The sequence below is a fragment of the Solenopsis invicta genome, chromosome 8 (genome assembly GCF_016802725.1).
Source record: "Solenopsis invicta isolate M01_SB chromosome 8, UNIL_Sinv_3.0, whole genome shotgun sequence".
Taxonomy (NCBI): domain Eukaryota; kingdom Metazoa; phylum Arthropoda; class Insecta; order Hymenoptera; family Formicidae; genus Solenopsis; species Solenopsis invicta.
Window position 1 is genome coordinate 3,341,002 of NC_052671.1, and position 25,433 is coordinate 3,366,434.

Genomic DNA, 25,433 nt, shown 5'->3' on the forward strand with positions numbered 1-25,433 from the left:
ATGCTTTCGTAAGATAAAGCGTTTCTTCACTTAAATAACAAAAATGATAAGTCAACGGTATTTTAAATTCAGGAACATAGCATAGAAGGAACCGGGAATGGCACAGCGGAGAGCAAAGCATCCAATCTAAAATTTTTATAAGCAATATATAGTAACTCTGTCAGCACTTACATCCGGTATGTACCATATGTCCGTAAGAGTTCGATGGTCGCGATCTTTCGTTTAACCGGCATTGGTCAAGCGGGGTGTGTCGGTGCAACCCCCTCATTGCGCTTGGCTTATGCAACACTCGTTCACGGGCGACCTTTGACGCGATACAACTCTCTCCCTTCCGCCCGCGGAAAATTAACGATATGACGTGCTTTATTGTATGACGTGCATCGATACCGCTGAACGTATCGCGCGCTGACGTAAGACCTCACCGGACTCGTGGCCCTTTCGAAGGCTCGAGGGTGTAACCTCCTGCCCTCTTTCCCATGATTAACGAGAATTTTTCTGCTAATTTAATAACGGCTTGCTGTCGAATCGAGTTCATGGCAGACCATTTGTAAAACAGCGATTATCCCGAGTGGCGTCGAAGTAACAGGAAGATAACGCTTGCAGCGGACAGTGATATATGGCGTCGTTTATTTAGCAATTAATCCCTTTTTTCATCATTTAGTCGCAAAAAGAATTTCTGTCGCGTATTTTAAATAATTATAACAACGAGTTGAAAAAAGACAAATTATTTAAATATATCCTTCATATTATTTTCATATATTGGCAAATTTTTTGTTAAGAATCTGAAAAAACAAGGTCAATTCTAAATTGTCAGATTTCTTTATTTATTCTTCTTGTTTGTTTCTTTTTTCCTCTCTTCCTCTTTCGTCACGCAGTCACGAGACATACGATAGGTTGCCACAGAAAGGAACTGCAGCAAGACGTGAACGAAAAAATGTCTTCACGTTTTTACGTAACGTTGCAACCGAAAACCTTCATAGCAGAATCGTGCGACAGTGAAAGTTTCGTCACGTATGAAATTTAAGATGATCAGAAAATGTATGCTGTTGAATCAGTGGATCTAAATGAATATTGAGTCATCAATGGGTCAGGATGTATTGTTGCGTACACTTGGAGCGGAAGAATTATCTTTACGTGACACGTGTACATTATATAATGGGTACACCAGAGATATAATAGCGGTGGACGTGCCAGCGATGCTATGCGATATCTCTCCTTCACATTTATAGGGATTAATTGTATCGAGTTCGGGTTTGAGTCAACTAATTCCAGGTTGAGTAACCCATTGTCCTTTCGAATTATAATCTTATCCACAATGTAAATGGAATAAAAGGATTTGACCAGACAATTACCTTGGCTTTGCCTTCAAGGTGGAATGATTTGAAAGACAAAGGATTTACGAGATCTCAGTTTAAACAATGACAGAATCTATATAGGAGTATCCAGTCCGATAAAATTTGTCGAACTTACTTCCAATTTTTACTTCATTACACATTTACAGCTTTATTACAATAGAGATATTATTATTATAAATTAAACGTTAAAAATAATATATATGTTAATGGTTAAATCGCTCGATTAATTTTATTTTATTTGTAGTTTCCAATCCTTTCAATTTCATCCAACGAGAGAAATTTCTGAGGAATTTCTGAACTTCACGTCGTTCTGGATTATGCGTTCTGGGTTATCCAGACGTTTCATTGAGAATAATGGGATAGATTCTCCTTCGGAGGATTGATCGATCGACTTTTAATTCCCACCGACGCAAGTCGTTCGCGCGGTCTAACAAAGAATTTTCGTGACGAGTGTGCTAGAAAAATCATTTTAGAAAGGCGTATTAGCCACGCGTACCTCCACCTTCTTAGCTGCGGTACACTATCGCACTGCTAACTACTTCTTTATTTACGTGCGTATGTGTGTGAGTGAGCGGGGTATCGCATTTAGATGTGTGATACATATACACACACGTGTAATTCGTCTCGGTGAGATGCAATGCTGTGAGAAAAGACTCCACCGGTATAAAAGGGGGTGTGTCTCGTGAGGTCCGCATCAGTTTCCGTAGTGATCTCCGTATCGCCACACATCTTTATCGCCACCATGAACGCTATAGTGAGTAATTCTAATTCCTCTTTGGATGCTTGGAACTGTCGCGATGTTATACACTGTTAAATTTAAGAAAATTTTTTAACCATTTTCTCGAGTTAAATAACATTTTGTTGTGTTTAACTTCCATGTGTATCGAAATTTATTATTTTAATACAAAATGTGTTTAGTTTTAAAAGAATAACCTCATTTCTGTGGTTAAATTGTTTAGTTTTGATGATTCTTCCAGGGTGCATATGTCTCGCACATTATTTTTTAAAATGTTATTTGAGGTAAAAATGTATTTTTCTTTGCGATCACAGGGATGTCAACTTTTGAGAGTAAACGTCTATAATAACATCTGTAATACAATACAGTGTTTATTTAACTCTTGAACTGTAATGTCGATCTTATAGACCACTATTGAAACTTTACTTGTCAATAACTTCCTTGATTCTCATCATCATTTATTAGGAACGTGTAACGTGAGACGGTTAAAAGATTGTAGCGATTCCACAGATCGTTTACGTTACTTTTTCACAGTATTGGGCATGTATTTCTTTACATCTACATCTTATTGTTAGTTGCACATTTGAACTTTTATTTACTGATGTGATGTTATATTTTAATATTAGGAAAATTTTTCATGCTTCAACTTCCTTAGAAGTTTTTAAGATTTTTATAAAAATTTTTTGATTGGAAATAACGATTTCTTGAAAATTAGCTTTTTAAACTTTAAATAAGTCCCGAACGAGTCAACGTGTCATTCTCCGCTTTATACCAAAAATTTTCTTTTTTTATACTCTTTTAAATAATACATTACAATATGGAGGGTTTTATTTGAAATATTTGAATTACGGTCCCGCAAGAGCAGAGTTGCAGAGATTGCCTCCCCCTTTGAAAGAAACAATCTCTACAACCCTCTTAAAAATAAGCCCATTGAAACGATCGAACAAATATTTTTCACTTTTTTATAATTTTGAATAAATTTATTTACGTTTCCGAAATATAACGAGTAAAGTTCTATAAACTTGAAAAACAACTTGTATATAAGATTTTTTTTTTTGCTAATCCTCACATTAGAATATCTTTCTCCGCCTCCCTCATTTACATATATTCAGAATAATTAAAAATATACTTTTCATTATAAGAAAATATATTTTTCCAATTAAAAGAAACTTGTAAAATTATTGGAAACATGATAGCGATCTGTCAGACCGCTGTTTACCAATAGGGTGAGATTTTTTCGAATATTACAGTTCAAGGGTTAATTAATAGACTTGGGTTTACTTTCCAAACAATGAAGGTATATTTAAATAAATTCGTTACAGCTTCTAGTAGCTATCCTTAGCCTGGCAATGCCTATTTATGGCGAGGAGACACAGGTAGAAAAGAAACAGGAGAAGAGGGGCATTCTGGGATTAGGTTCCGGTTACGGAGGGAACGCTCTGATAGCAGGATCGGCTCATGGAGGTATTTCCTGTTAAGAGAATTTTAGACACGCCTTGCGATTTACGCAGATAATTTCTTCTAGCTGTTCACGCCCTTTCGATTTCAGGCTACGGGCAAAGTTATCTCGGCGGCGTTGCCCCGGCCTACTCCTCGGGTCATGGCATTCCCGCACATGCTGCCTACGGCTACAGCGTGCCCGTAGTGTCTCACGGATACAGCGCAGCACCTCTGTACCGTATCGGTTACTCCGGCGGTCTGGGATATCACGGCTCGACTTTGGGAGGGCTCGGACACGGCGCCGGAGGGGTCGCGTACGGTCCCGGACTGGGATACGGCGCGAAAGGTCTTGGATACAGTACGGGAATCGGATACGGAGCTGGACTCGGAGGATACGCGGGTGTGGGACACGGTCTCGGCGCCGGACTCGGCGCCGGACTCGGTGCCGGACTCGGTGCCGGACTCGGTGCCGGTTACGTCCACGGATGGTGAAGACGCAACGGCTGAGCGATGATCCGATACACGCGACGTCGCAAAATTTCAATATGATCCCTTGGTTTCTCCCGTCAATTCTGCCCCTACTCTGAACATTGTCTCCTCCCTTCAAGCTTTATATCGTGCGACTTTTGAATAAACTTTATATTTTTTAATAAATCCCGCAGTACCTTCTTTTTTACGTCTCCATTACGATCCGTTACAGCGAGGGCGAACTATAAATCTTTTAGATGTCAAATATATTGATCAATCGTAAAATAAAAAGCAGACAAAGTTGATGAAATTACGAATCATGCTCCAGTACTAAAATCAATGCTTGTTGCTCATCTTTTCCGGACTCTCACTATATGACCTACGAGTCGTTCGTGTCCATCATTAATTTTTATGACTTACAAGTATATAAAAATTATTAAAAGGTAGCGATTGATGCAGAAAGTTGTGTCTACTCTTTCTGTCGAAGACCTGAATTCGACCACAAACTCCATAATTTTATTTGCTGTCTCTCGGAAGTCAATGGTAATAAACTATCGACAGTGTCTTGCTATGAGAATTACTCTAATTAGGCTGTTCAGAACCTGCATTTAAACTGTAATTGTCCCATATATCTGTGTAAATTATAAAAAGCGTATATCACAAAAATGTTGAGAAAGTCACCATCTCTCTGGTGAGAGACTAAAGCAGAAGAAAAAAAATTCTTAATTTATCATTTCAATTTGAAATAATTTTGCAAAGTTAAGAATTATTTAATAATTTATTATTTAATAATCTGCGTCCTTAATCTCTTATATAAATTGAATATTTACATTTTAAATAATTTATTTTATTATTGATATATTACATTACAAACTGATTTCAGAAGTGTTGCGCATGAAATGTGAAAGGTTGAAATCTCTTTGAAAACGCTTTCCGCATCAATCTGTGCTGTATGGGTATCTGACATGTGCATTACGTGTGCAATATTTTTGTATTTAAACCAATATAATATGAAAATATAAATCTTTATAAAATGTACATGGATGTATTTTTTACAAAAAAAAAAATAGAATTCTATTTTAATATTTATTAGCATGCTATCTAATTTGAAGCTTCTAGTTTGGTATATAAGCCTGTTTTCCTGTTAATTGTACATTTGTTAATTTAATAATTGTTTAATTAGTATAAATATCATAATTGCATAAATGGTTAATTAATATAAATTATTTTATTAAATAATTGTATAATTATTTAATTAATATAAATATTTATTAAGTTTATAAAAAAATCACTGTAAAAAAACGCGCGCGTGTGCTGGTACGTCTAGTAAAGTATTAAAAAGTGCGACAAAAAATTAAAGATAAATCATTACTTTTATGAAGTCGGTAAATAGAATTCCTACTTAATGTACGTTTTCACTCACGTGATGGTTACCTCCTCGCCAACTAGGTGGTGATAGTAACGATCATATGTTAAAAATAGATAAAACACACGGTGAGGTTAAGTGACTACAGGAAAAGTGTGTTAATTACGTTAATCATGAATTTTTTGGCTAGAAGTATAATTAACATAACGAGAATTTGTACAGAAAATTTTATCCAAGGTACGATCATTACTCTGTACAATATAATGATATTTTTTAGTTATCTAACCTCTATTTTAATTTCTGAATGAAGGATGAAACTGTCACAATAAATATTTTTCAAAAAAATATTTTATTTTATCTATAATAAGACCATTTCAGTTGTAACTATATGTAATCTAACCATTTGATTTATTTATTTCAGGTCACAATCTAACGAAGCTTTGTGGGAATAACTACAGCCAAGGTAATTTTGTATATTGTTGGTTTATTTGATAAGTAAACTGATATCTTGCATTTGCATTCAACAGAAAACATACTGAATGCCACGAGAGCATGTATGAACACAGCGTTGCAAGGTAATAGCATAAAATCTCTATATAAGTCATAATTTTTGGAGCTTATAACTATAGTGATCGTACATCCTTTATTCTAAAGTCCTTTATTTCGAGTAGCTTTTAAATTTATTTACTTTCTCAAAACTCAATTTTGTCCTTTATTTTAACCTGTTGTCCTTTATTTGTCTTCCATAAAAAATTTTTTTTAATTAGTATTCCAGTAAATTTGCACTGGATTGTACTAGAATTTTCCTTTTCGCTTTCACCAAATTTCATATATTTATTTTAAGTACAGAAAGTATATATTAGTTAAGTTATAAAAAAACAGCTAATATCTAATATTGTACTAATGAGTAAATTTTTACGAAAACAATTGATAAATTTAGTTGTTTAATTTTAACTCATTTGGAAACATGTAGGGAGAAAAATGTTTAAATTGTCCTTCGTTTTCTTAAAAAAAAATTTATATACATATGATTACTGTATTTATAACAGAACTCTTCTTCGAAGTAGAAAGTGCTTCCAAAGTAAATTGCATGTTTCTATATTTTTATCATAATAATTTATTTGAGCTTCTATTTCTGCTGGTAATAGTATTAGTGGTATTTAATAATTGTATTTAGTATTAAGAAAAATAAGAACTTTTCATAAGATAATAGTACAGAAAGGACTTTGCATGCTTCTTATAAAGAAATGGGCTTCTGTTGCATTTCTGTTGAAATTTTTGATATGTGATTGCTTTTATAATACTGATCAACATACTTAATATCTTTTAAATCATTTAGAACTTGGTCACAATTATTTAATCGAATAAGTCTTCTATATTTAAATTCTATTTTTTCAAATTTTAAACTAATTCTTATTTTTTAAATTTATTTTAGGCACTTAAATCAATGCAATCACAGGTCTTCCATAAAGTCACTAGTAAATTTGTTGCGAACTAAAATCCCTGTAATTTTTTTTTTTTTTTTTTTGCTTGAGTGAATCTGGATTTTGTTATAAATCTTTGAACTATGTGAGAACAATCGAATTTCTTATCTGTATGCGTAATATTAGAAAATAGAAAATCAAGATTAGCAGTTTGATGACCTATTTATGTGAAACGTTAGAGGTATCGCATTTCTTATAAGCGTGACTAGACTAAGACTCTCCAAATCATCGTAAGCGCCTACAGATACGTATCTTTGCGATTTTCTACTTGAAATCCGGATTCTGCGAAAGAAGTGATCGAATCTCGTAGGAAGTCGGCTAGATTTCCCATCGCGGCTGGCATTCTTATGCTGCGAAAATACGTGCAGCCCCTCACCTCTTTGATCCCCACGGACAGAGATCTCCAAAATACCAAAAAGGGATCTATTCGTCCACTTCGCAAGAAAGGGCTCGAGCTGCGTAAAGACGGTGCCCTTGTGACCACTAGCGAAAATCGCTGGGAATTGAAGGGTGTGACGTGTCCATTTGCGGTTGACCAGTTGTCACTGTGGGATCAGAACGCCGTCCGCGTGTTTTCCCCGTTCTGCTTTTCTCGCAACCCCACAAAGGGCGGGTCCACGATCCATTCATGAGAGCATTCGTGAGAGCGTTCACCTTATCAGAAAGAGAGATCTTGCGTTTCGTTAATAGCTTTGCGCAGAATTTTCTTATATTTGCGCTTCGTTTCTATATTACGAGGATCTACATTTTTATTATTTCCCTCTGTCCGTTTCGACTTTTTATTTGATGATCTTAAAAAGTCTGAAGAATGATTTGAAAAAATTCTTTCGAAGAAACGAGAGAAAAGAATTCGCAACGTTGCGATGTAATAAAACGCGACACCAATGTAATGTCGAAAATTTTTGCAATGCATTCTTGCATATGAGAAAAAAAGTTTAGTTTTTAAACTAACTTGAATTTCATGCTAAATCCTACGCCAATATATTTTTTTTTTATCAGAAAAGAAGTGGCAAATAAGTAAAAGAAAGAAAAAAACAATTTATTATAAACTGAAATAGATTAATTTTTAATGAAGAATCCAAGTTGCATGTCGCTTATTTTGACCTTGCAAATTGTTTCAAATACTTTGCATTCAGATGCCTTATATTCCAATATCAAATATCAAATGTAATTCAAATTAATTTTACGTGATAAATATTAATTTACTATTAATTATTAGTCTCACATATGATAATGTAGTTTTTACGACTACGACAACAAAAAGTGAAAAAAAAAAGAATTTTGAAATTCTCTTTTTTCAATCGTAGGATCGTAAACGTAAAAAAGCTCGAAGATTGAGTTGAAGAAAATTCGAAGAAATGCGGAGAAAAGGAAAAAGATTTGCGACGTTGTAACGATGCAACAAAGCGCAACACCGACGTCTGAAATTTTCGCAATGTAATCTTACGCATTCATCTATGAGAAAAGGGTTTGCCTTTCGTGTATAATACCTTCTTTGGACGAAGCGGAGGAGGAGCTGGGACGGATTAGTCATTATCCCCGCTGGACATCTGTCGTATTGACGGACGGTGGTCAGCCAAATGATCAACAATGGCACTTTCTTTCTGTAGACCTAGGTTGGTCATCGAATGTCACGGCTTTGCCAGGCAAATCTAAAATTGTCACGTCATCTCCGACAGCATTCAGCTTCTCAAAAACTGATCACTCCGTAACGAGCAACCTTTTTGCCAACTATATTGTCATATGATGCTCGTTTTAGGTAATCTCTCGAAAACACGTGTGAGGAAGTTATAATTGAAAATTATGTCATCCTCTTTCATAAGATGTTTTTATTTTTTGTTAAAAATATGATGTTGCGTGCTAGAAGTAAATGTTTACATTTATTTATTAAATAAGAGATGAAAAAAATTTATCAATTATAAATTAATACGTTTACAATCAAAATCTCAAGTCGTAAATCTATTATATTCTATATATAAATATTAAAATTAAATTTTTTTTAATCGATATGTTGCTTTCTTTTGAAACGTTAAATAAATTTTCATAAATTGCATGGATTAAGTTTGCAAGAGTTATATTAGGATAATTATGAACCATAACAAATGAATTTGTTATGATCTCAAAATATGACGGGAACATAATGGATATAACATTGCAAAACATTTTTATTTTCAGCATCTTACTATTTTTGAATCTTGTAAAATATGTATTAGACGAAGAACATAATAAGATATTGTTGTCAAAATAATATTTCATATGTAATTTTACATATTGTTTCCAATTCTTTTGAGTAATATTTTTTGCAACAGATTTTTCACTTTCCTGGGGATGAGGAGATTTTAGAAATGCTAATTAGCATCGGTAATATTAAATTGATGTTCAATTTTTTCTGTGATATATTTTTCTAATTGATTACAAAAGCTGTCCCAGATAGCACGGAAGTTCTATGGATGTCTATGAATGTTTTATTATTTGGATGATCGTAGAACGTTCATAGACATCCATAGAACGTTCTGTGCTATAGGCAATAAGAGCCATATGGTCTTATTCAAGATCTTGCTGAAATAATATTTTATATGCGATTTTACATAGTTTCCAATTCCTTTGAACTATGCGCAATTATTTTCAGCTTCAAGCACCCCAGTAGGTCTATTCTGTAACTCTTAGCGACAATACGGTATCGTTACAACGTCGTTGTACAGATATTATACATGGTAGAAATGCTGCGCAACGACACTGTAACGATACCGAATTGTTTCTAAAGAGTTACAGAATAGGCTTACTGTAGACGTATTCTGTAACTCTTAACGACGCTGGTAACGATACCGAATTGTCGCTAAGAGTTACAGAATAGACCTACTGGGGTGTTTGAAGCTGAAAGTAACGGCGCGCAGTTCAAAGGAATTGGAAACTATGTTAAATCGCATATAAAATATTATTTCAGCACCAAAATCTTGAATAAGACCATATGGCTCTTCTTCTATGTGTAGAATATGTGCCCGACAAAGGATATAAGAAAGCGGAAATGAAAATTGTCGCCGCTTTTTTCTTATGATCATATTAAAAATAAAATTTTCATTTATCAAATTTTGGTTGGTTTGATCAGACAAAAGTTTTTCTTTTTCCTTATTTGTATATTCTTTTGTTATATTTGTTTGCTTAGGTTCTAGTCCATAAAGTCCTTTGTTCCTTTGAATCCTTCCGCTTTCTTTCGTAATCATGAAGAAAATTTCATATTCGCAATTCGTTACTCGTTCTACCTATCAATGTCACATTACTGAAAAATCCGATGATTAACCTTTAGACCGCCGGCATTGGATCTATTGTAATTCCCTTAGAAAGTTCCCGAAATATTGTACTTATATCTTGGATATAACCTATGTAATGGGGTATTTGACATAGCGTCTATATATAGACTTTTCGGCGGCTAATGGTAAGAAAAAAATTCAAAATTTTAAGTTTGGTCAAAAAGGTCGTTTTTATAGGAAGTCAGTTTTTGAAAATATTCGAGCCTTATGAATATGCGCCAAAATTGCATGAGGTTTATAATTTAAGTATTGTGGTATGACACCTTTAGCATTATCCAGAGCCAACGACGGGGACAGAGAGACAGTGTGGCTTCATTTTTTATTTTTATTTGTGTATGTGTGTCGGGGGGGGTATGTATTGAACCTTTTGTACACGTTTTTGAGTGTTTAGATGAATTATTCCAAAAAGTCTATAAGATTTTCCGGCGGTTTAAAGATTTAATTATAATTCTTTACAGCATTTGGAGAGTGGAGGTTTCTTATTGTGACATTTTATTACCATAATAGATGCTTGTTAACCTTATTATTATTAAATTAACTATCAGTTCATTTTTGTGATATTCTTGTTACCTGTTCTTTAACCTGGCGAGTATGTGGTGAAGAAAGATTACTTTGAGTATGTGGCGGGGTGTGACATACCCCAACACAATAGTGTCTATAAAATTTTGTTTACGCCAGAATTACGTCAAATAACTGCAATATATTGTAAAAGGGGATAATATAAGAAACAATTTCAATAAAAAGCAAATAATATTAATTGTATTTTAATACAATTACTTGAGATAGCAATGGCACTGGTTTCTGGTTACAAAAACCTACTAAGATTAATAAGCTTTTACTTAAACTAAAAAAAAAAAACTCTAGAAACATAAACAACATGAGATTTTGAACAAACTAAACATATAAAATCTTATTATATCATTAAGAAACATCTTAGGAACTGGAATCGAAATTAGTACAGTCTTTGCAAGAAACCCCATAGACGTTTACACGCGTGTATCGTGAGCGCCGGCTGACGCAACACTGCGATCCCGCCACTATCCTCTTCCACACTTCCTTAGCTCCAGCTACTCGAAGTTGCTAAAATGTCGCAATGAAAAATAAAAAAATATACCAATGAAAACAACAGGTGGGGTATGTCACACCCCGCCACGGACTCGCCGGGTTAACGTTTCAAGATCGAAAATTCATCAGTTTGATAAATTTATAAAGATATATATAAAATCATATAAATATCAACACCAATTTTAAGTTCTAGCGATAACAGAATAAGGTTTATCTTATCGTCTAAATCCTAATAATATTCTCTGACAATGTATAATGTATAGAAAATTGCGTCAAAATATTTTTAGTGTTAGGCAGAACGATCGTATTGTAACATTAAAACTATCTCGACGCAATTCTGTTTTTTTTTCCCAAATTGTTTTTCATATGTGTTATTATCATAGAAAAGGGCTTATTTTTAGTTCTTGATTGAGAAACGTTTTAAATGATAGCTTATAGTAATATCTAAATATTGATTTTGGTGCGAACTTTATTTTGACCGAATGGGCCATTTCTTATGGTAATGACACATATATTTACAAGGAATGATAGCGTGATTATATGAATTCAGGATTGGGACAGATCAGATTCGGTAGCTCGTTATGGCAAATACATAGGAGAGGTGGACCATACAGAAAACCTAGATCTTCAAAGAATCCTTTCAATGGCCAACCATTTATGAAGGGCGTAATCTTAAAAACCGTTATTAAAAAACCGAAGAAGCCTAACTCCGCGAATCGAAAATGCGTCGTTGTGAGATTATCAAATGGTAGAGAAATGACGGCGTATGTTCCCGGTAAGATTCGTAATTCATATTTGCAGCAATACTGCATTCGATAGTCGGGTTATTACTAGCGCCAGGAAATTTGGAGCGTCGCATCGTCCGCATTAGAAAGTTTAAATGGACTAAATTATTTCAGGAATAGGCCACAATCTACAGGAACACAATATAGTGCTTTGCAAGAATGGACGACTACGAGATACACCTGGTGTTAAGATAAAATGTGTGCGTGGAAAGTACGATTTGCCACATGTATCTAAATGATCTCTTGATTTCATAATTATTAATTATTATTAATACTGTGTCTGATTATGTCTGACAGAATTGATGTAATTTCTGTAAAAAAGAGATCAGCTGTACAATTGTCTATGCTTTTGTTAATTATGTATAATTTGTATCGATAAAGAGCCAAGAATAATAACTAGTTCCTAATTTTCAAAATACATCATTGTGTAATCACCAAATAGCATCGAAGATGATGTATATTTCTGGTAAGATGTGACGTAAATAGTACTATTTATAAAGGATGTATTATATATATTTTCGAAATAATGAAAAATAAAATTACAAATTGCTGTATATTGCATTTTAAAGTATAAAATATATATAGTTGATTTAAAATACAATAAATATTAACTTCAACTTATAGGAATACATATAATACATCCTTATTATCTACTTTTCAGGAATTTTATGATACAGAAAATTTTGAATTTAATAGTAAATTTTCAACATTATAGTAAAGTTCAATATCGACCATATTAAACATGTTTAGATATTAAAGAACGACTATAATATTTATGAGAATTTTTTGAATTTTGAATACGATTTCTTAAATGTGCGTTAAAAATATTGAAAGTTATTATTGATGAAGATATTTCGATCGAGAGATTTCAATTTCGCACAATCGATCAATATTGCTCGCCCCTGTGAGCGCAACGGAAAGCAATTTTCGGGACGTCACGGTTGGAGATTAGTCTGAAAATTGCGGCCCTTTGACACACTTTCGGAACCTGAATCCTACCGCATATTTACCGTTACCTGGCTCGCGGCTTCGTTATTGTAACGGAGGATGGACAATGGGCTCCGCTATCGGGATAGGAACCCCGAGGCATGGGAGAAGGGTTGTGACACATCCGCTTTTTCGACATTATTACGGAGGGGTTGACTGTCGCGCATCTGCAACATTCACTCGCCCACGCGTCCAGATGACCATATGACATGCTGACCAATATCCCAATGTTCGGAAAAGACCGACTCTCAACCTGAAACCTTCGGAGGCGAAGAAAGATTCTTACATAAATCTTTTTGAGTATCACGCATAAAAGTTTGATCGTTCAATCGAATTTATATAAAGATTAAATATAAATCTCTTGTACTAAGAACAGATTTCTTTATTATTAAATATTGAAATCATTTAAAAGAAAATTTCTAAAAGAAATTTTTCATTATTTATGTTTTTTTTTAATTTGGATATTTTTAATTAAATGTACTAAATAAATATATGAATGAGAACCTGTTATAGAACAGATCTATTCGAAGGGATGTGGCTATCCCGAGGGATGATAATAGCGTCACGAGGCGTGCGCACGCCAGAATGTTTTCAGAAGCTTTCTCAATATATGTTCTTTCTATTTTGCGGAAAGCATGATGTCATCGTGTTAATTACTCGTGCTAATTATGAACATTTATTCAGAAATTCGTTGAACTAAACTAACAGAATTTTTGATAGTAAAATCGCGAAAATTATTTCTGAATCTCTTTATATTTTTTATTCCTATTTTATTTCAGTTTATATTAACTTGGAAAAAGATTTTTTCTTAACGTTAATAGATTATTTATATTTTTACTGCCGCAACTATTAGAGCATTCTTACAAGGTGCGTTAGTAATACAAAGAAGATTATTCTATGGTCATTCTGAAGTTGATACTTCAGCCTTAACGACCTCTGTCGTTAAAAATACAATTATAATCCTTCTTTTGTGACTTCTTTTGTGAAATTGGCAGGAGGTAGCCTTTACATTTAAATAAATAAGTCAAATATTAAAGCTCCGCTCTCACAGCATCGTGCTAATTGCGTAACGTGAGAGACAAGAAATGGCATACAAAGATTAATTGCTATATACAGCTTTAGTTTTCAGTTTTTCCTTAAAAACATAATAATTTCCTGAAATCAGTAATATGCTGAGAATTTGTCCGTAGAAATATAAAAGCACTAACGTTGTATGTAATTAAAACGTTCTTAACTCTCTACAGGCTGCATCGTTTCATTAAAAAATTTTTTTTTATTTTACTCAAAAACATCTTACAAGTGAAGAATCTATCGACAATTTATTTTTTCTTTATTTTGATTTTTTGGGGGAGCTGCGTAGCTTCTTTGATAGTATATTTCAACAATTAATGCTACATGCACTACCATTTTCACCTTTTAAATGTAACTAAACTGCATATGATCTCGAATTCACTGATGCATTCTTATATTTACATATGGAAAATAAATGTTAATATGCATCTTTGGTCGCTAAGGGTTGACGTTCTTGTGCCACAAATATAGATTACACAAATGTAGAACGTTGATCTTGGTTCAGCTTATTCTTTATCTTTTTTCTTGTTCTTAGAACTAGGAAAAGATAAAAAATAAATTAAACTGATATCATAATTAATCTACATTAATTAATAATAATAATGGTTTTCAATGAAAACCACTGTAAATTACAAAGAACTAGCACCCTATTTATAACTGCCCTTTACGAAATAACCTTTACGACATACGAATATATTTGAAAGATTTATAAACAACATTTTATTTGTGATATGATAATGTGATTTTTAATAATTAATTTGTTAGTAATATTTTTATCTAGCAACGGATAGCAAAGTAAAATTGCATTATAATATCCTTACTCTTGTCGGTCAACATTTATTACTGGCGTGAATTGCAAAACGCGCCCCGATTTAAGATCTAGTAATTTACAATGTCAGAATCAAAATTCTGCATAACTAGACTAGTATTCTAAATAAATAAGAAAGCGTGTATTTAAGATAAAATTCTATTTGAAATATGAAAACGAGTTTCAAGCGAGGACAAAGGATATTCGAGATCGTAGAATCGTAACGGTGAACAGATCCAACAACGGTAACAAAATCGAAAGAAAGTTTACAATACTCGAGTCTTCGAATGACCATCGACGCTCCCAAAAGTCTCTCAAACAAATGGCGAGTAAACATTTCTCTATATGATTGTACCTCTCTAACTCTTTGCCGCTCGGCTTAGTAACCGGACACCCGGTCGATCTTTGCTTTCTGAAATTTCTGCAGTCTGCTACTTTCTACTACTTTTCCACATCACAAGCATTTTTCTTTATAACGCGTATTTCCAGCTGTGTTCCGTTATTTTACACATAATTTTTAATAAAGTTAATTCCGCCAATATTGGCGAGTATTTTTATGAAAATACATGGATGACATATAAAAATTGTTTCTGAAATCAATTGCTAATGATTAAATTATTACAAATTTACTTTGTCTAATAATTGTAGTCTTTAAAAAATTTGAGACAGGTTTCTTCGCTACTCTTTAATATTTGCTAATATATCATGAGCTACAATTTAAATCAAGTATAACTTTTTGAGTATATTCAACATGAGCATGCCTCGAAGATCCATCTTCATCGAATTATAAAGAGAAGATTTTCAGTCATAAAATAAAATTCATCCCTGGAAAAACTTGGGCGTGTCGGTAGAAAGCGGACTCACTGCGAATATAAAAGCGAATAGAAAAATATATTCGTGTTTTGATCACATTGTTTATTAATAGGCAGTTATGCGATCATTATATTATACACAAGATTCTCATAAATTAATAAATGAGAAAGATACAAGAAAAAAAAGTCTGTAATTCATTTTAAATATGATTTTGTGTTTAAAATTTATCTTATAGATTATTTGCTCAGATTTTTCTTGAGAAAAATGTAAAGAAGTAAAATTATCGAAAAGCAAACGTGGAACACTTAAATCACTTTTATTTTTACGTAATAATGAACTGATTAAAGGGATAAAGATTACTATGAATCAAAACTCTGCTAGAAACTATAAATAACTCTTTCGATGTTGAGAGAGTTTGCGAAGCACAAAAAATATAATTGGAAACAATAAATCAAATTTTCATCCTAAAATTAATATTTTTTTAATTTGTATTTTGTTTATAAATTTAATCAAAAAGTTGCAAAAAAATTTTGTTAAGTCTTTTGGATCAGAGTAAAATAATTTGTACTAATAATTTTTCTTAATCTTTACTAATGACATTTTTAAACTTTTTCATCACGAAATATAAATGAAATACAAATAAAAAAAATGTGAATATTAGGATGAGACTTTGATCTATCATTTCTATTAATCAATATTCATTTTTGTTAATCAATGTTACGGACTAATTAGAAAATCAACAATAGATCCATAAATCAAGTTAACGATTACGTCTATCAGTTGAAGAACGAGTGATAACAACGAATCACGTAAACATTGCATGACTGAGACACGCAGTTATCTTGTGACTTTATATCTGGTAAGGTAGCGTAATACAATATTACACATTACAATATTCGAGAATTATCGGGTGATGAATTCTCTCGAAAATACAGAAAATAAAGAAATCTTGATCATGGACTTACTAAATACTTTCATAAACGCAATTTATTTGCGGCGTGCGATAGCATCGTTAGCACTGAAAGATCTAAGAAAGTATGATGTCCGTTTCAGATGTCCATTTTTCCTTCACGGTCCACCCACTTGTAAGTATCCTGAGAAAACTATCAGCGTCAGCGGTGCATCTGGCTATTCACGGCCCGCAAATCTAGACGTTTCGAGGAAAGCGATGGGGTGGATACCCCGTCCGCGTCCATCCGATACCGTTACGATGCGTCGCTGTGCACGAATATCTGTGAGCGTGCGACAGATGCAAATGGTGAACGCATTCATCCGTCGCCGGGGCCGACGATCACGGGAAAAATCGCAAATAACGGGTTGCGGCCGTTTCACGGGCTCGCCATAGAAATGTGGGTTATGCAGCCAAAAGAGCAAAAATTTGTATACACAAGAAAGGAGGCGGTGAATTGAGCGCCGGGGTGCTTTTCTAGGATTGACAAGCCTCAGCCGAAGCCTAGAATGGACGACTAAATTTGGCGTGATCGCGAGACACGGACATAATGAGGAATCGCCGCTGTCGTCGTATCGAGAATAACTTGTCCCTTCGCACTGACAATTTTCATTTTTCATTTTATTAAATGTCTATCGATCCCTTTTTTAATATTAATCACGGATAAAAAATCAACGATGCATTAAAAGAAAAAAATTTCTAGATTTTAATCAATATTTATTCGAATAATACTAATGAAATTTTTCCTTATATTAATTTTCCTTAATATTTGTTCAATAGGAAAAAAATGATACTTAAATTATTAATTGATACTTAAATTGGTTCTTGGGCTAAATATATATTTAGCATTTGGTAAATATTTCATTAAGTACTATTCGAATAAATATTTATAAAAATGTAGTAATTCATCCCTCATGGATGTGTTCAAAAAACGTGCTTTTTAATACCATGTGCCTGAAATGTGAAACGATTTTTCTTAAAAACAGAGATAACACCGTGTGAATGCGATTTTAATTAAAAACTTTTATTGACTTCCGTTCGTTTACTGCTTCTTAACTGTCACAAAGTAATGGCTTATATCGATTTAATACTTTAAAATGAGAGAATTTTTTTTGTGTTTCATCTAATTTTTTTCTTACGATCTGAATAAATTTTTTCTCACTATCTGATACAATCTGATATTACATTATTTTTGAGGGATGTAAAATGCATATCAATTTTTTGTTTGTCTTTAATAATCTTTTATGAAACAATAAATAATGTTTTACGAAATGTAAGAGAATTCTAAGAAAAATGGATATTTGACGTAGCATTTGAGACAAAATATGACAAATGGTATGGTAACTGAACATCATTAACTCCTTTGGGAATTACGCTTCAGCACGGTTTTCTTTTCTTTTTTTTGTTCAAGTCGACCATCGTCGGCAATGGCTGCGTTGCGAAATTCACTTCAAATACCGAAAATCTTTAGTCCACGTTACACATAATTTGACGTAAAAGTATTTCATATTTTAGTTCATAAATCATATTAAACTGCCAATAAAAACAGCGCTTTTCTTCTTGCATTTTTCTTGACAAAACCATTAGATTTAGTAGTTTTGTCGATGTTAGTATCAATATTAGTATCAATGTTTTTGAATTTTGAAGATTTATAATAACGTCGATCATTTTTCAAGTTTATTTTTAAAGCTCGGCTCTTCGTGTCATCATATTGATTGTAGAGTCAGAAGTATATGCAATAAATTAATTGTTACACAAACCTTATTTTTTTAAACTACAAATACAAATAATGAAGGTTTGAGATCAAAAATCTAATCTAAAGGTGATTAGAGCACATAACAAGCTCAACTGAACGGAATTGCTAATTTATAAAAACAAATTTGTATTGTACCAGAACTCGTTTTATAAATTCGATTTTATAAATCTAAGTTAACTTGTTCCAATTACCTTCATATTTTTTTAGTTTTCTCTTGAAAATACAATAAAACATAATGATAAATCTGAAAAATATGCGGCAAACTGAAACTTCTTTTCGATATGTCGCGTAGAAGTGTAAAATAATTTCTAAAATAAAATAAATAATTTCTCAGCTGCTAGAAACTATTATTTGATAGATGAGAAATGTAATTTACTATTATATTGTTTTAGGAATCATTTTACGTGCACTTCTGCATGACACATACAACCAATGTGGCGCCGCAAGTCATCTGCGGAGCCTGAAGCATATTACATACTACATACATGCTTATTTTTTGTAACTTTCTATAATATTTTAAACTAAATTATATAATAATTTAATAATAAATAGAAATACGAGAAAATTACGTATCTAATCAAATATCCAATTACGTTAAAATTAAAGGAACATTGCTCTAACAATAAATTTTTTTTATAATAATAAAATATTTAATAAATATTGCGTGCTCCTTAAGTTCTGACATTTTTCTTCTTGACAGGATTTTTATATTTTTAAATCGAGTTTAATACATTTAAATACATAAATATTTCGCAGAAATATTTTGCATACCATTGGATTTGGAATTTACAAATAAATATATTTAAGGAATTCTATCGATTTTATCAAAAAATGAAAAAGAATATGATACTGCATGTAAAACACATTATTTTTATATAATTCAAGAAAAAAGCAAGAAGAATTTAAATAAGAATATTTATTTTCAAATCTACAAATTTTCAAATATGCAATATCTCGAAAAGATGAATTTATTTATTAGTTTCCGTTTGGTTAGCTATAGATAAGTAATGATTTGATTAATTAAAGTGAAAAATATTTAACTCAATTCTTTTTTAATTATATATTTATAATTTATTTTTACTTTGCAAGTCATAAAGATTTTTTTACTGAGAACAATACATATTTTTCTATTCTTTTCTTAGATATAATATTTAATTTGAATTTCACGTAAATTAAACTTATTATGTTTTTTTCCTTGAAGTAAGCTTTCAATTTTCACTGATATCACTTTAAATCAATATTTGTGATAAAAAAAAACAGTTGCATCATCTAATCCACTTCCAAATATATCTAATCACAACTCTACACACATTAGTATTTTACAGTATACTCCGCAGCAGATCGATGCAGATGATGTGAGTGTGAGGTATTGGATTTCCTTATTAATTTATGCGCTTCTCAACAAAATTAAAGCATCACTTCAAATCAGCGCTAAAAAGGACCACCATTCAAAGTCGTGTATCTTTAAAATAGTCGCAGAGTGATTGACAAAGTATTTTAAAGCTTAAAGCTGCAGCTTTTGAATGCTTGAAAGGTTCATCTTTGTGCAGTGATTTTAAATCCTAATTAATTCCCTTTGTGTTGAGTTCCTTTTTTATTCTTATGAAAAAAATATTTTGTTAGATACATTTTACTAATGCTCAGTTGACATTTAAATTTTTTTATGTAGAAAAAAAATGTTTATTATTATGTGAGCGTATACGCTTATTGTATATCTATATAATATATATTTATATAATATAGATATATCTATATAATATTTTTACTTTGTAAAATTTGAAGATTTATATACTGACAAGAGACAACTTATTATTCTATCCTGTATTTGCTGGAGCAGGTGGGTGCATCATTTCTTCTTCCTTTTTTATAAATTATAAAATACACTTTTCAATAAATTTAAACATCGAGCAGCATCAAAATGTAATAATAACAATAAATCATTATTTTGACAGTTTTTAATATTTTCTTTTTCTTTTAAATTATGTTATTGTTCCAAGTCATCTCATCACTCGCTTGATGCGTTACAAAATTCCAAATACACTGAGATACCTGTAAAACTTCACTTGCCCTAAATCGTCTTCCACAGGTAACTTGAGCCACTGACTTGGTTTTAAAAAATAACAGGGTGGATATAAGATATATATTTTTTAATGGAGTATAATCGTTTATTTTTTCACAAAGATACATGATTTTAGTCTTTTTTAGCACTCACTTTAAATAATATTTAAATTTATTGAAAAGTGTATTTATTTTCTAATTTATAAAAAAAAGAAGAAGGAAACGATACACCCATTTGCTCCAGCAAATATAGGATAGAATAATATGTTGTCTTCTGTCAGTATATATTGTAAATCTTTGGATTTTATAAAATATAAATATTATATAGCTATATCTATATTATTTTATAATATTATATATATATATTATATATATATATATATAATATAGATATATAGATATATAAGCGTATACGCTTACATAATAATCGAAGTTTAATCCAAGATTACATGGAAACTATAGATGGAAATTATAGGTAACAATATTAAAATGTATATGTATATATAATATTTTATAATTTTTATTTTTGTATTGCTTATATCGTAAAAAAATAGTGTGTGTGTATATATATATATATATATATATATATATATAGTAAGAAATTACGTAAACATTTCTATTGCATCATCGTATCTTGCTTCAAACATTTTGAAAACCACTTATAATCGCTATCCAAATGGGCACGTGCTAACGGCGTAACCAACAGGTTGTAAAGTTTCCCCACTACTGCTTTTCCTAAGAAGAATGCCTGGGGCCTCAAGGGTGAGGCTATATAGAGCTTCTCCATCCCCGAACGAGTTTAGATGGATACAGAGATTCGCCCAGTTAACATTTTGCGACGAATACATGGAATCCAGTCTATCTGTTTCTTATGTTTTGAAACAAATACGCGTTAAAGTAATCGCAATCGCAATTGTATACATTGTATAATAAGGAAACGAGCATATTTTCAGTGTTGTGCTGCCAGTAGTTTCCAGTGTCACCTTGGATTAAACTTAGATTATTAGGTAAGCGTATTTATTAAATATGAATAAGAATTTCGAATGATAATATTTTTGCATTTTTCTAAACTTGAGAAATTAAATTTCAATGGTTTTATGTGATTATTATGCACTGCCGTCGAAAAATTTTTGAAGACTTGCCTTGTTGTACATGCAAAATGTTTATCAATTATTTTTTATTATGTATTTGTCAATTGTCATTTTATACTTTTTCTATTCATCATTTACTTTCCGTGAAAGAGATTGCGATCAAGTGTGGTTGTGGCATAAGTTTATTAAAAAAAATTTCTTTTATATTCGATAGATTAAGATAGTAATGTGTCTTCTTAAATTAACTATTTTGAATTTATTTGTGCTGATTTATCTATTCACATAATATAATAAATACAAAAGATTTCTTAATACATCTATATGTATATGGAACAGTGCTTTTCTCAAGTTGTAATGTACCACTTTGTTTTCTATTTTATAAAAAATGCGTGAAAGAGTGGAGAAAAGAATCTTGTGTTTATTAATATATTTTCTATTTTTTTTTTATTTAGTTATCAATAAAATATTATTTTATTTCTGTTTCGATTACTAAAAGTATTTCTGTCATTACTGTTTTGACCAGCCACAAGTTTTTCTATTATTCAAACCTTTTTGGACTCGAAATGCAACCATAAATTGAAGCTAACAATAACATAACAAGTTAAATTGACGATCATTAATTTAACTTGTTACATTATTTCTAACTTCAGTTTATGATTGCGCTTCAAGTCCGATATAGTATAAATCAACGCACAGTTAAAATTTCCATTTATAAATATTATTAGACATTAAAATTCCAGCCTTGACTTATTTGGCGCTTTTCTACATGTTATTCACATAAGTAGCCTAGTTCAATTTATTATTGACTGAAACTTTGATTCACTGTATTTTTGGATGTTCCAAAATTGTCCGTCGGCAGTGTACATTATCGTCAAATTTATTCATCAAACTATGCTGCGAAATATAATTTATCGAAAAAAATCAATCTCGTTATTTCGTGCTAAATTCACTTTGTTATTTATGTTATTTTTAATTATTTTTTTCGAAGAAATTTTTTCCTTTTTCTCTCATGTATTAAATCACCATCAATAATATTTTCTAATCGTTTCAAGTTTAAATCGAATCTATTTATTGTTAATGTCATAAAAAATAAGAGCTTTCTTATATAAATTTATTTGGCATAAAATAATTGGTCTAACGGGTATACTCTTTATTATGTGAGATCTATATGCTATTTCATTGTTGTTCGACATTATGCGTACATCTATATATGGCGCACATATATAAATATATAATGTTGCATTCTTTTACGTTTGGTTTTATTTTATAAGTTTAGAAGTAACACAATTAGTGAATATCATTTGTTAATGCCTGGGATATAGTTGCACGCATTAATGATGTCGGATCAATTCGCGCTGTGTGATAAGAAATCCCCTCTACAAGTCTCCGTTACGCCTTCTTCTTGAGCAACCTCCAATCGGTTTGGTCGGCTTGAGGAGGAGGCGTTGAAGAAAGACCGTAAAAAACGTAAATGTCGTATCGTCGACGCATGTGGCATGTATGAGATTTTCGAGCAACAAATTTATCAGTGTAAATGAAATTAAATTAACAAAAACTTGTGTATTATTTTAAGAACGGCCAAAATTTTATAAAATGTCGCTGCAATTGAAAAGTAGCATTTTTGCGTAATAGTTAAATCTTAAATCATTGCTACGAAGTAAAATACTACGGAATTTTAGAAGATTTTATTTTAAAAAGGTTTTAGTCAACTTTGTTAGTATAACAGACTGTTAAAAGTTTTAAATATTTTTAGTGCTTTAATTTAGTACAATTTTCTTATTTTTGATATATACGTAATATATAATTTGTACGTACTCTCATTGCAGCTAATTACAAATGATGATGGAAAACAATTACAAGCGAGACGACGGAAGGTATAAACAAAAGAACAGCTTAGATACGTTGGTTCTAGACTTATCATGCAAGGAGCGCGTGCCACTTATATCGTCTGGACTGGATGAATTAAGAGAGGAAATCAAAATCAGAGAAGAAAGAGAAAGATTAAATCTTTTCACTAGCGTGTCACAAACTTTGTCTGCAAACGCGAATAAACATACATATAAAGAAACAAATCTCCTAGATGAAGATAAACGGACTCCCATCGGGGGTAGTAGTGCGATGCTGTCTCCATATTCCGAGACAAACTCGCCGAAAAGGATGAAGAATGAATCTGTGGACTATTACGAAAATAGTAGTCAATTGAAACACGCAACATTAACAAATATGTTACCGCGCGATATTATTCCAGGTGTAACAATGATGACACCTCAGCATCCGTCGTTATTTGTGCTCCCGAATGAAGCCACGAATATTCCATTGATGATGCCGACCATGCCTATACCATACATGGAAGCAACGCAATCTTTTATGACAAATGATGAGGCCAAAAGAAAAGTTCCGTTCACGATGTCAGCAGAATGCTCGACTTCTATGGAGATGAAACTGCTAACGTCACCGTTAGACACAGTAAAGAAATTGCAAAGACCTTTCAAGGCCTATCCGAAGAACCTTTTGTCCATGGTGTCCACTCTCGACTATAACTCTAATGAGGAGTTCACAAAGTTTCGTCGCAACTTGATGGACGAAATGGGAAAGACACCCAGGAATAAATCGAATCCTAAAATGCGCCGAATATCCAAAAGTCCTGGATTGCCTACTAGCACCGTTAATGAAAAAGACGCTGCGTATTATGAAAGACGAAGAAAAAATAATGAAGCAGCTAAGCGTTCCAGGGATGCTCGCAGAGCCAAGGAAGATGAGCTCGCAATCAAAGCGGCTTTCCTCGAACACGAAAATATCCAGCTGAAGCGCGACGTGAGAGCACTTAAGCATGAACTACAAAAGTATACTAATTACAATTTTGTATGTTAAGATCATTTCATTAGTTGTAAGTCGTTATTACAGCTTGTGATAATAATATATAACGATAACGATATTACGATTTATCATGATATAGTTTTCGATTGCAAAAAATATATTAATTTAAATGTACAGCATAAATACCATGTATGTATATATTATATATCACGTATTATCCAATATAATTATTTACTGTGTTATGAAAACTGATTCGTAATTAAGTGATAAAAAAACAATATTTGACAGTGTATTCGTTTCTTGTGTACATCTTTGAGCGTTTGTCTTAAGAGACGATCTTTAGAGACGATAAATTATCAACATGTTAATTCTATGAAATCATGTAATATTTATAAGAACATATATAAAACATGTACATATATAAGCTGCGTTAAGAAATTAAATTAAGTGCGGAGTTATATGGTAATTTAAATATACTTATTTGTTTATAATCGATGCTATTAAGACTGATACAAATAATAGATTGATATCAAAATATGAAAATCAACTTGCAATATCAAAAAGCAATATAAAAATTAAAATATGATTGAATCCTATTTTTGCAATACAACCTAATAAAATGTATTAATAATATATGTCAGTCTACTTGTATAAACGGAAACTAGATACTATAGATATAATATGCGTATTGATTTAGGATAAATTTTAACCAAAGTTTAGTATCTTAGTAACAGTTAAGAAATTTATAAACTAATGTTTACACACGTATTATTTGTAAATTAATGTATACATACATATTACATGAACAAAAACAGAAATTTTTGTCTCATTATATAATTATTATTTTATATCATATCATTAAAATATTCAAATATATCACTTATTTGCTGGAACAATGAGGTAACTCAAAAATTTAGTTGTAAGAAAGAACAGATTTTTGGAGTTTTTATTATTAATAGAATTATGTAATTGAGCTTTTAAAATTTAAAAGAAAAACAAGAAAAGAATGCATCAAGAGTGTCAAAAGTCAAAGGAGTTGTTTTTAAGAATTCATTTTTATCATAGATCAGAATTCA

At 31.7% G+C, this 25,433-nt stretch overlaps 3 protein-coding genes and 1 long non-coding RNA gene across 5 annotated transcripts in view; all 4 read left to right on the top strand.

The window, feature by feature from the left end:
* Window positions 1-4,309, top strand: part of LOC105199641 (keratin-associated protein 6-2) — an 80,675-nt gene extending 76,366 nt beyond the window's left edge. Inside the window, exons 1-3 of one of the 2 annotated variants that reach the window (XM_011166823.3) lie at window positions 1,966-2,109; window positions 3,414-3,555; window positions 3,641-4,309. In XM_011166823.3, the coding sequence (XP_011165125.1) occupies window positions 2,098-2,109; window positions 3,414-3,555; window positions 3,641-4,023 (537 nt within the window). In that variant the 5' untranslated portion in view covers window positions 1,966-2,097 and the 3' untranslated portion in view covers window positions 4,024-4,309. Of the gene's footprint in view, window positions 1-1,965; window positions 2,110-3,413; window positions 3,556-3,640 lie in introns of those variants that run through there. The other variant, XM_039452937.1, reaches the window with a different exon arrangement.
* Window positions 4,310-5,427: 1,118 nt separating this feature from the next.
* On the top strand, window positions 5,428-12,425 carry LOC105199640 (40S ribosomal protein S12, mitochondrial). Its single transcript, XM_011166822.3, has 5 exons — window positions 5,428-5,602; window positions 5,787-5,828; window positions 5,893-5,940; window positions 11,773-11,997; window positions 12,122-12,425. Exons 1-5 carry the CDS (start codon window positions 5,539-5,541, stop codon window positions 12,244-12,246), a joined length of 504 nt encoding a protein of 167 aa, XP_011165124.1. The 5' UTR covers window positions 5,428-5,538; the 3' UTR covers window positions 12,247-12,425.
* A 3,866-nt stretch (window positions 12,426-16,291) lies between these two features.
* Window positions 16,292-18,183, top strand: LOC120358507. The gene is made up of 2 exons (XR_005575449.1): window positions 16,292-17,035; window positions 17,117-18,183. It is a non-coding gene; the product is annotated as an uncharacterized LOC120358507 (long non-coding RNA).
* Window positions 18,184-21,086: 2,903 nt separating this feature from the next.
* LOC105199639 (transcription factor VBP) lies at window positions 21,087-25,163 on the top strand. Its single transcript, XM_011166821.3, has 2 exons — window positions 21,087-21,456; window positions 23,367-25,163. The coding sequence occupies exon 2, from the start codon at window positions 23,377-23,379 to the stop codon at window positions 24,409-24,411; it is 1,035 nt and encodes a 344-aa protein (XP_011165123.1). The 5' UTR covers window positions 21,087-21,456; window positions 23,367-23,376; the 3' UTR covers window positions 24,412-25,163.
* The last annotated feature ends 270 nt before the right edge of the window (window positions 25,164-25,433 follow it).

Coding starts and splice junctions, on each gene's coding strand:
- LOC105199640 (XM_011166822.3), top strand. CDS start 5,539: ATGAATTTTTTGGCTAGAAGTATAATTAACATAACGAGAATTTGTACA. Junction 5,941..11,772: donor TATGAACACAGCGTTGCAAG/GTAATAGCATAA, acceptor ATATGAATTCAG/GATTGGGACAGATCAGATTC. Junction 11,998..12,121: donor AATGACGGCGTATGTTCCCG/GTAAGATTCGTA, acceptor AAATTATTTCAG/GAATAGGCCACAATCTACAG.
- LOC105199639 (XM_011166821.3), top strand. CDS start 23,377: ATGATGATGGAAAACAATTACAAGCGAGACGACGGAAGGTATAAACAA.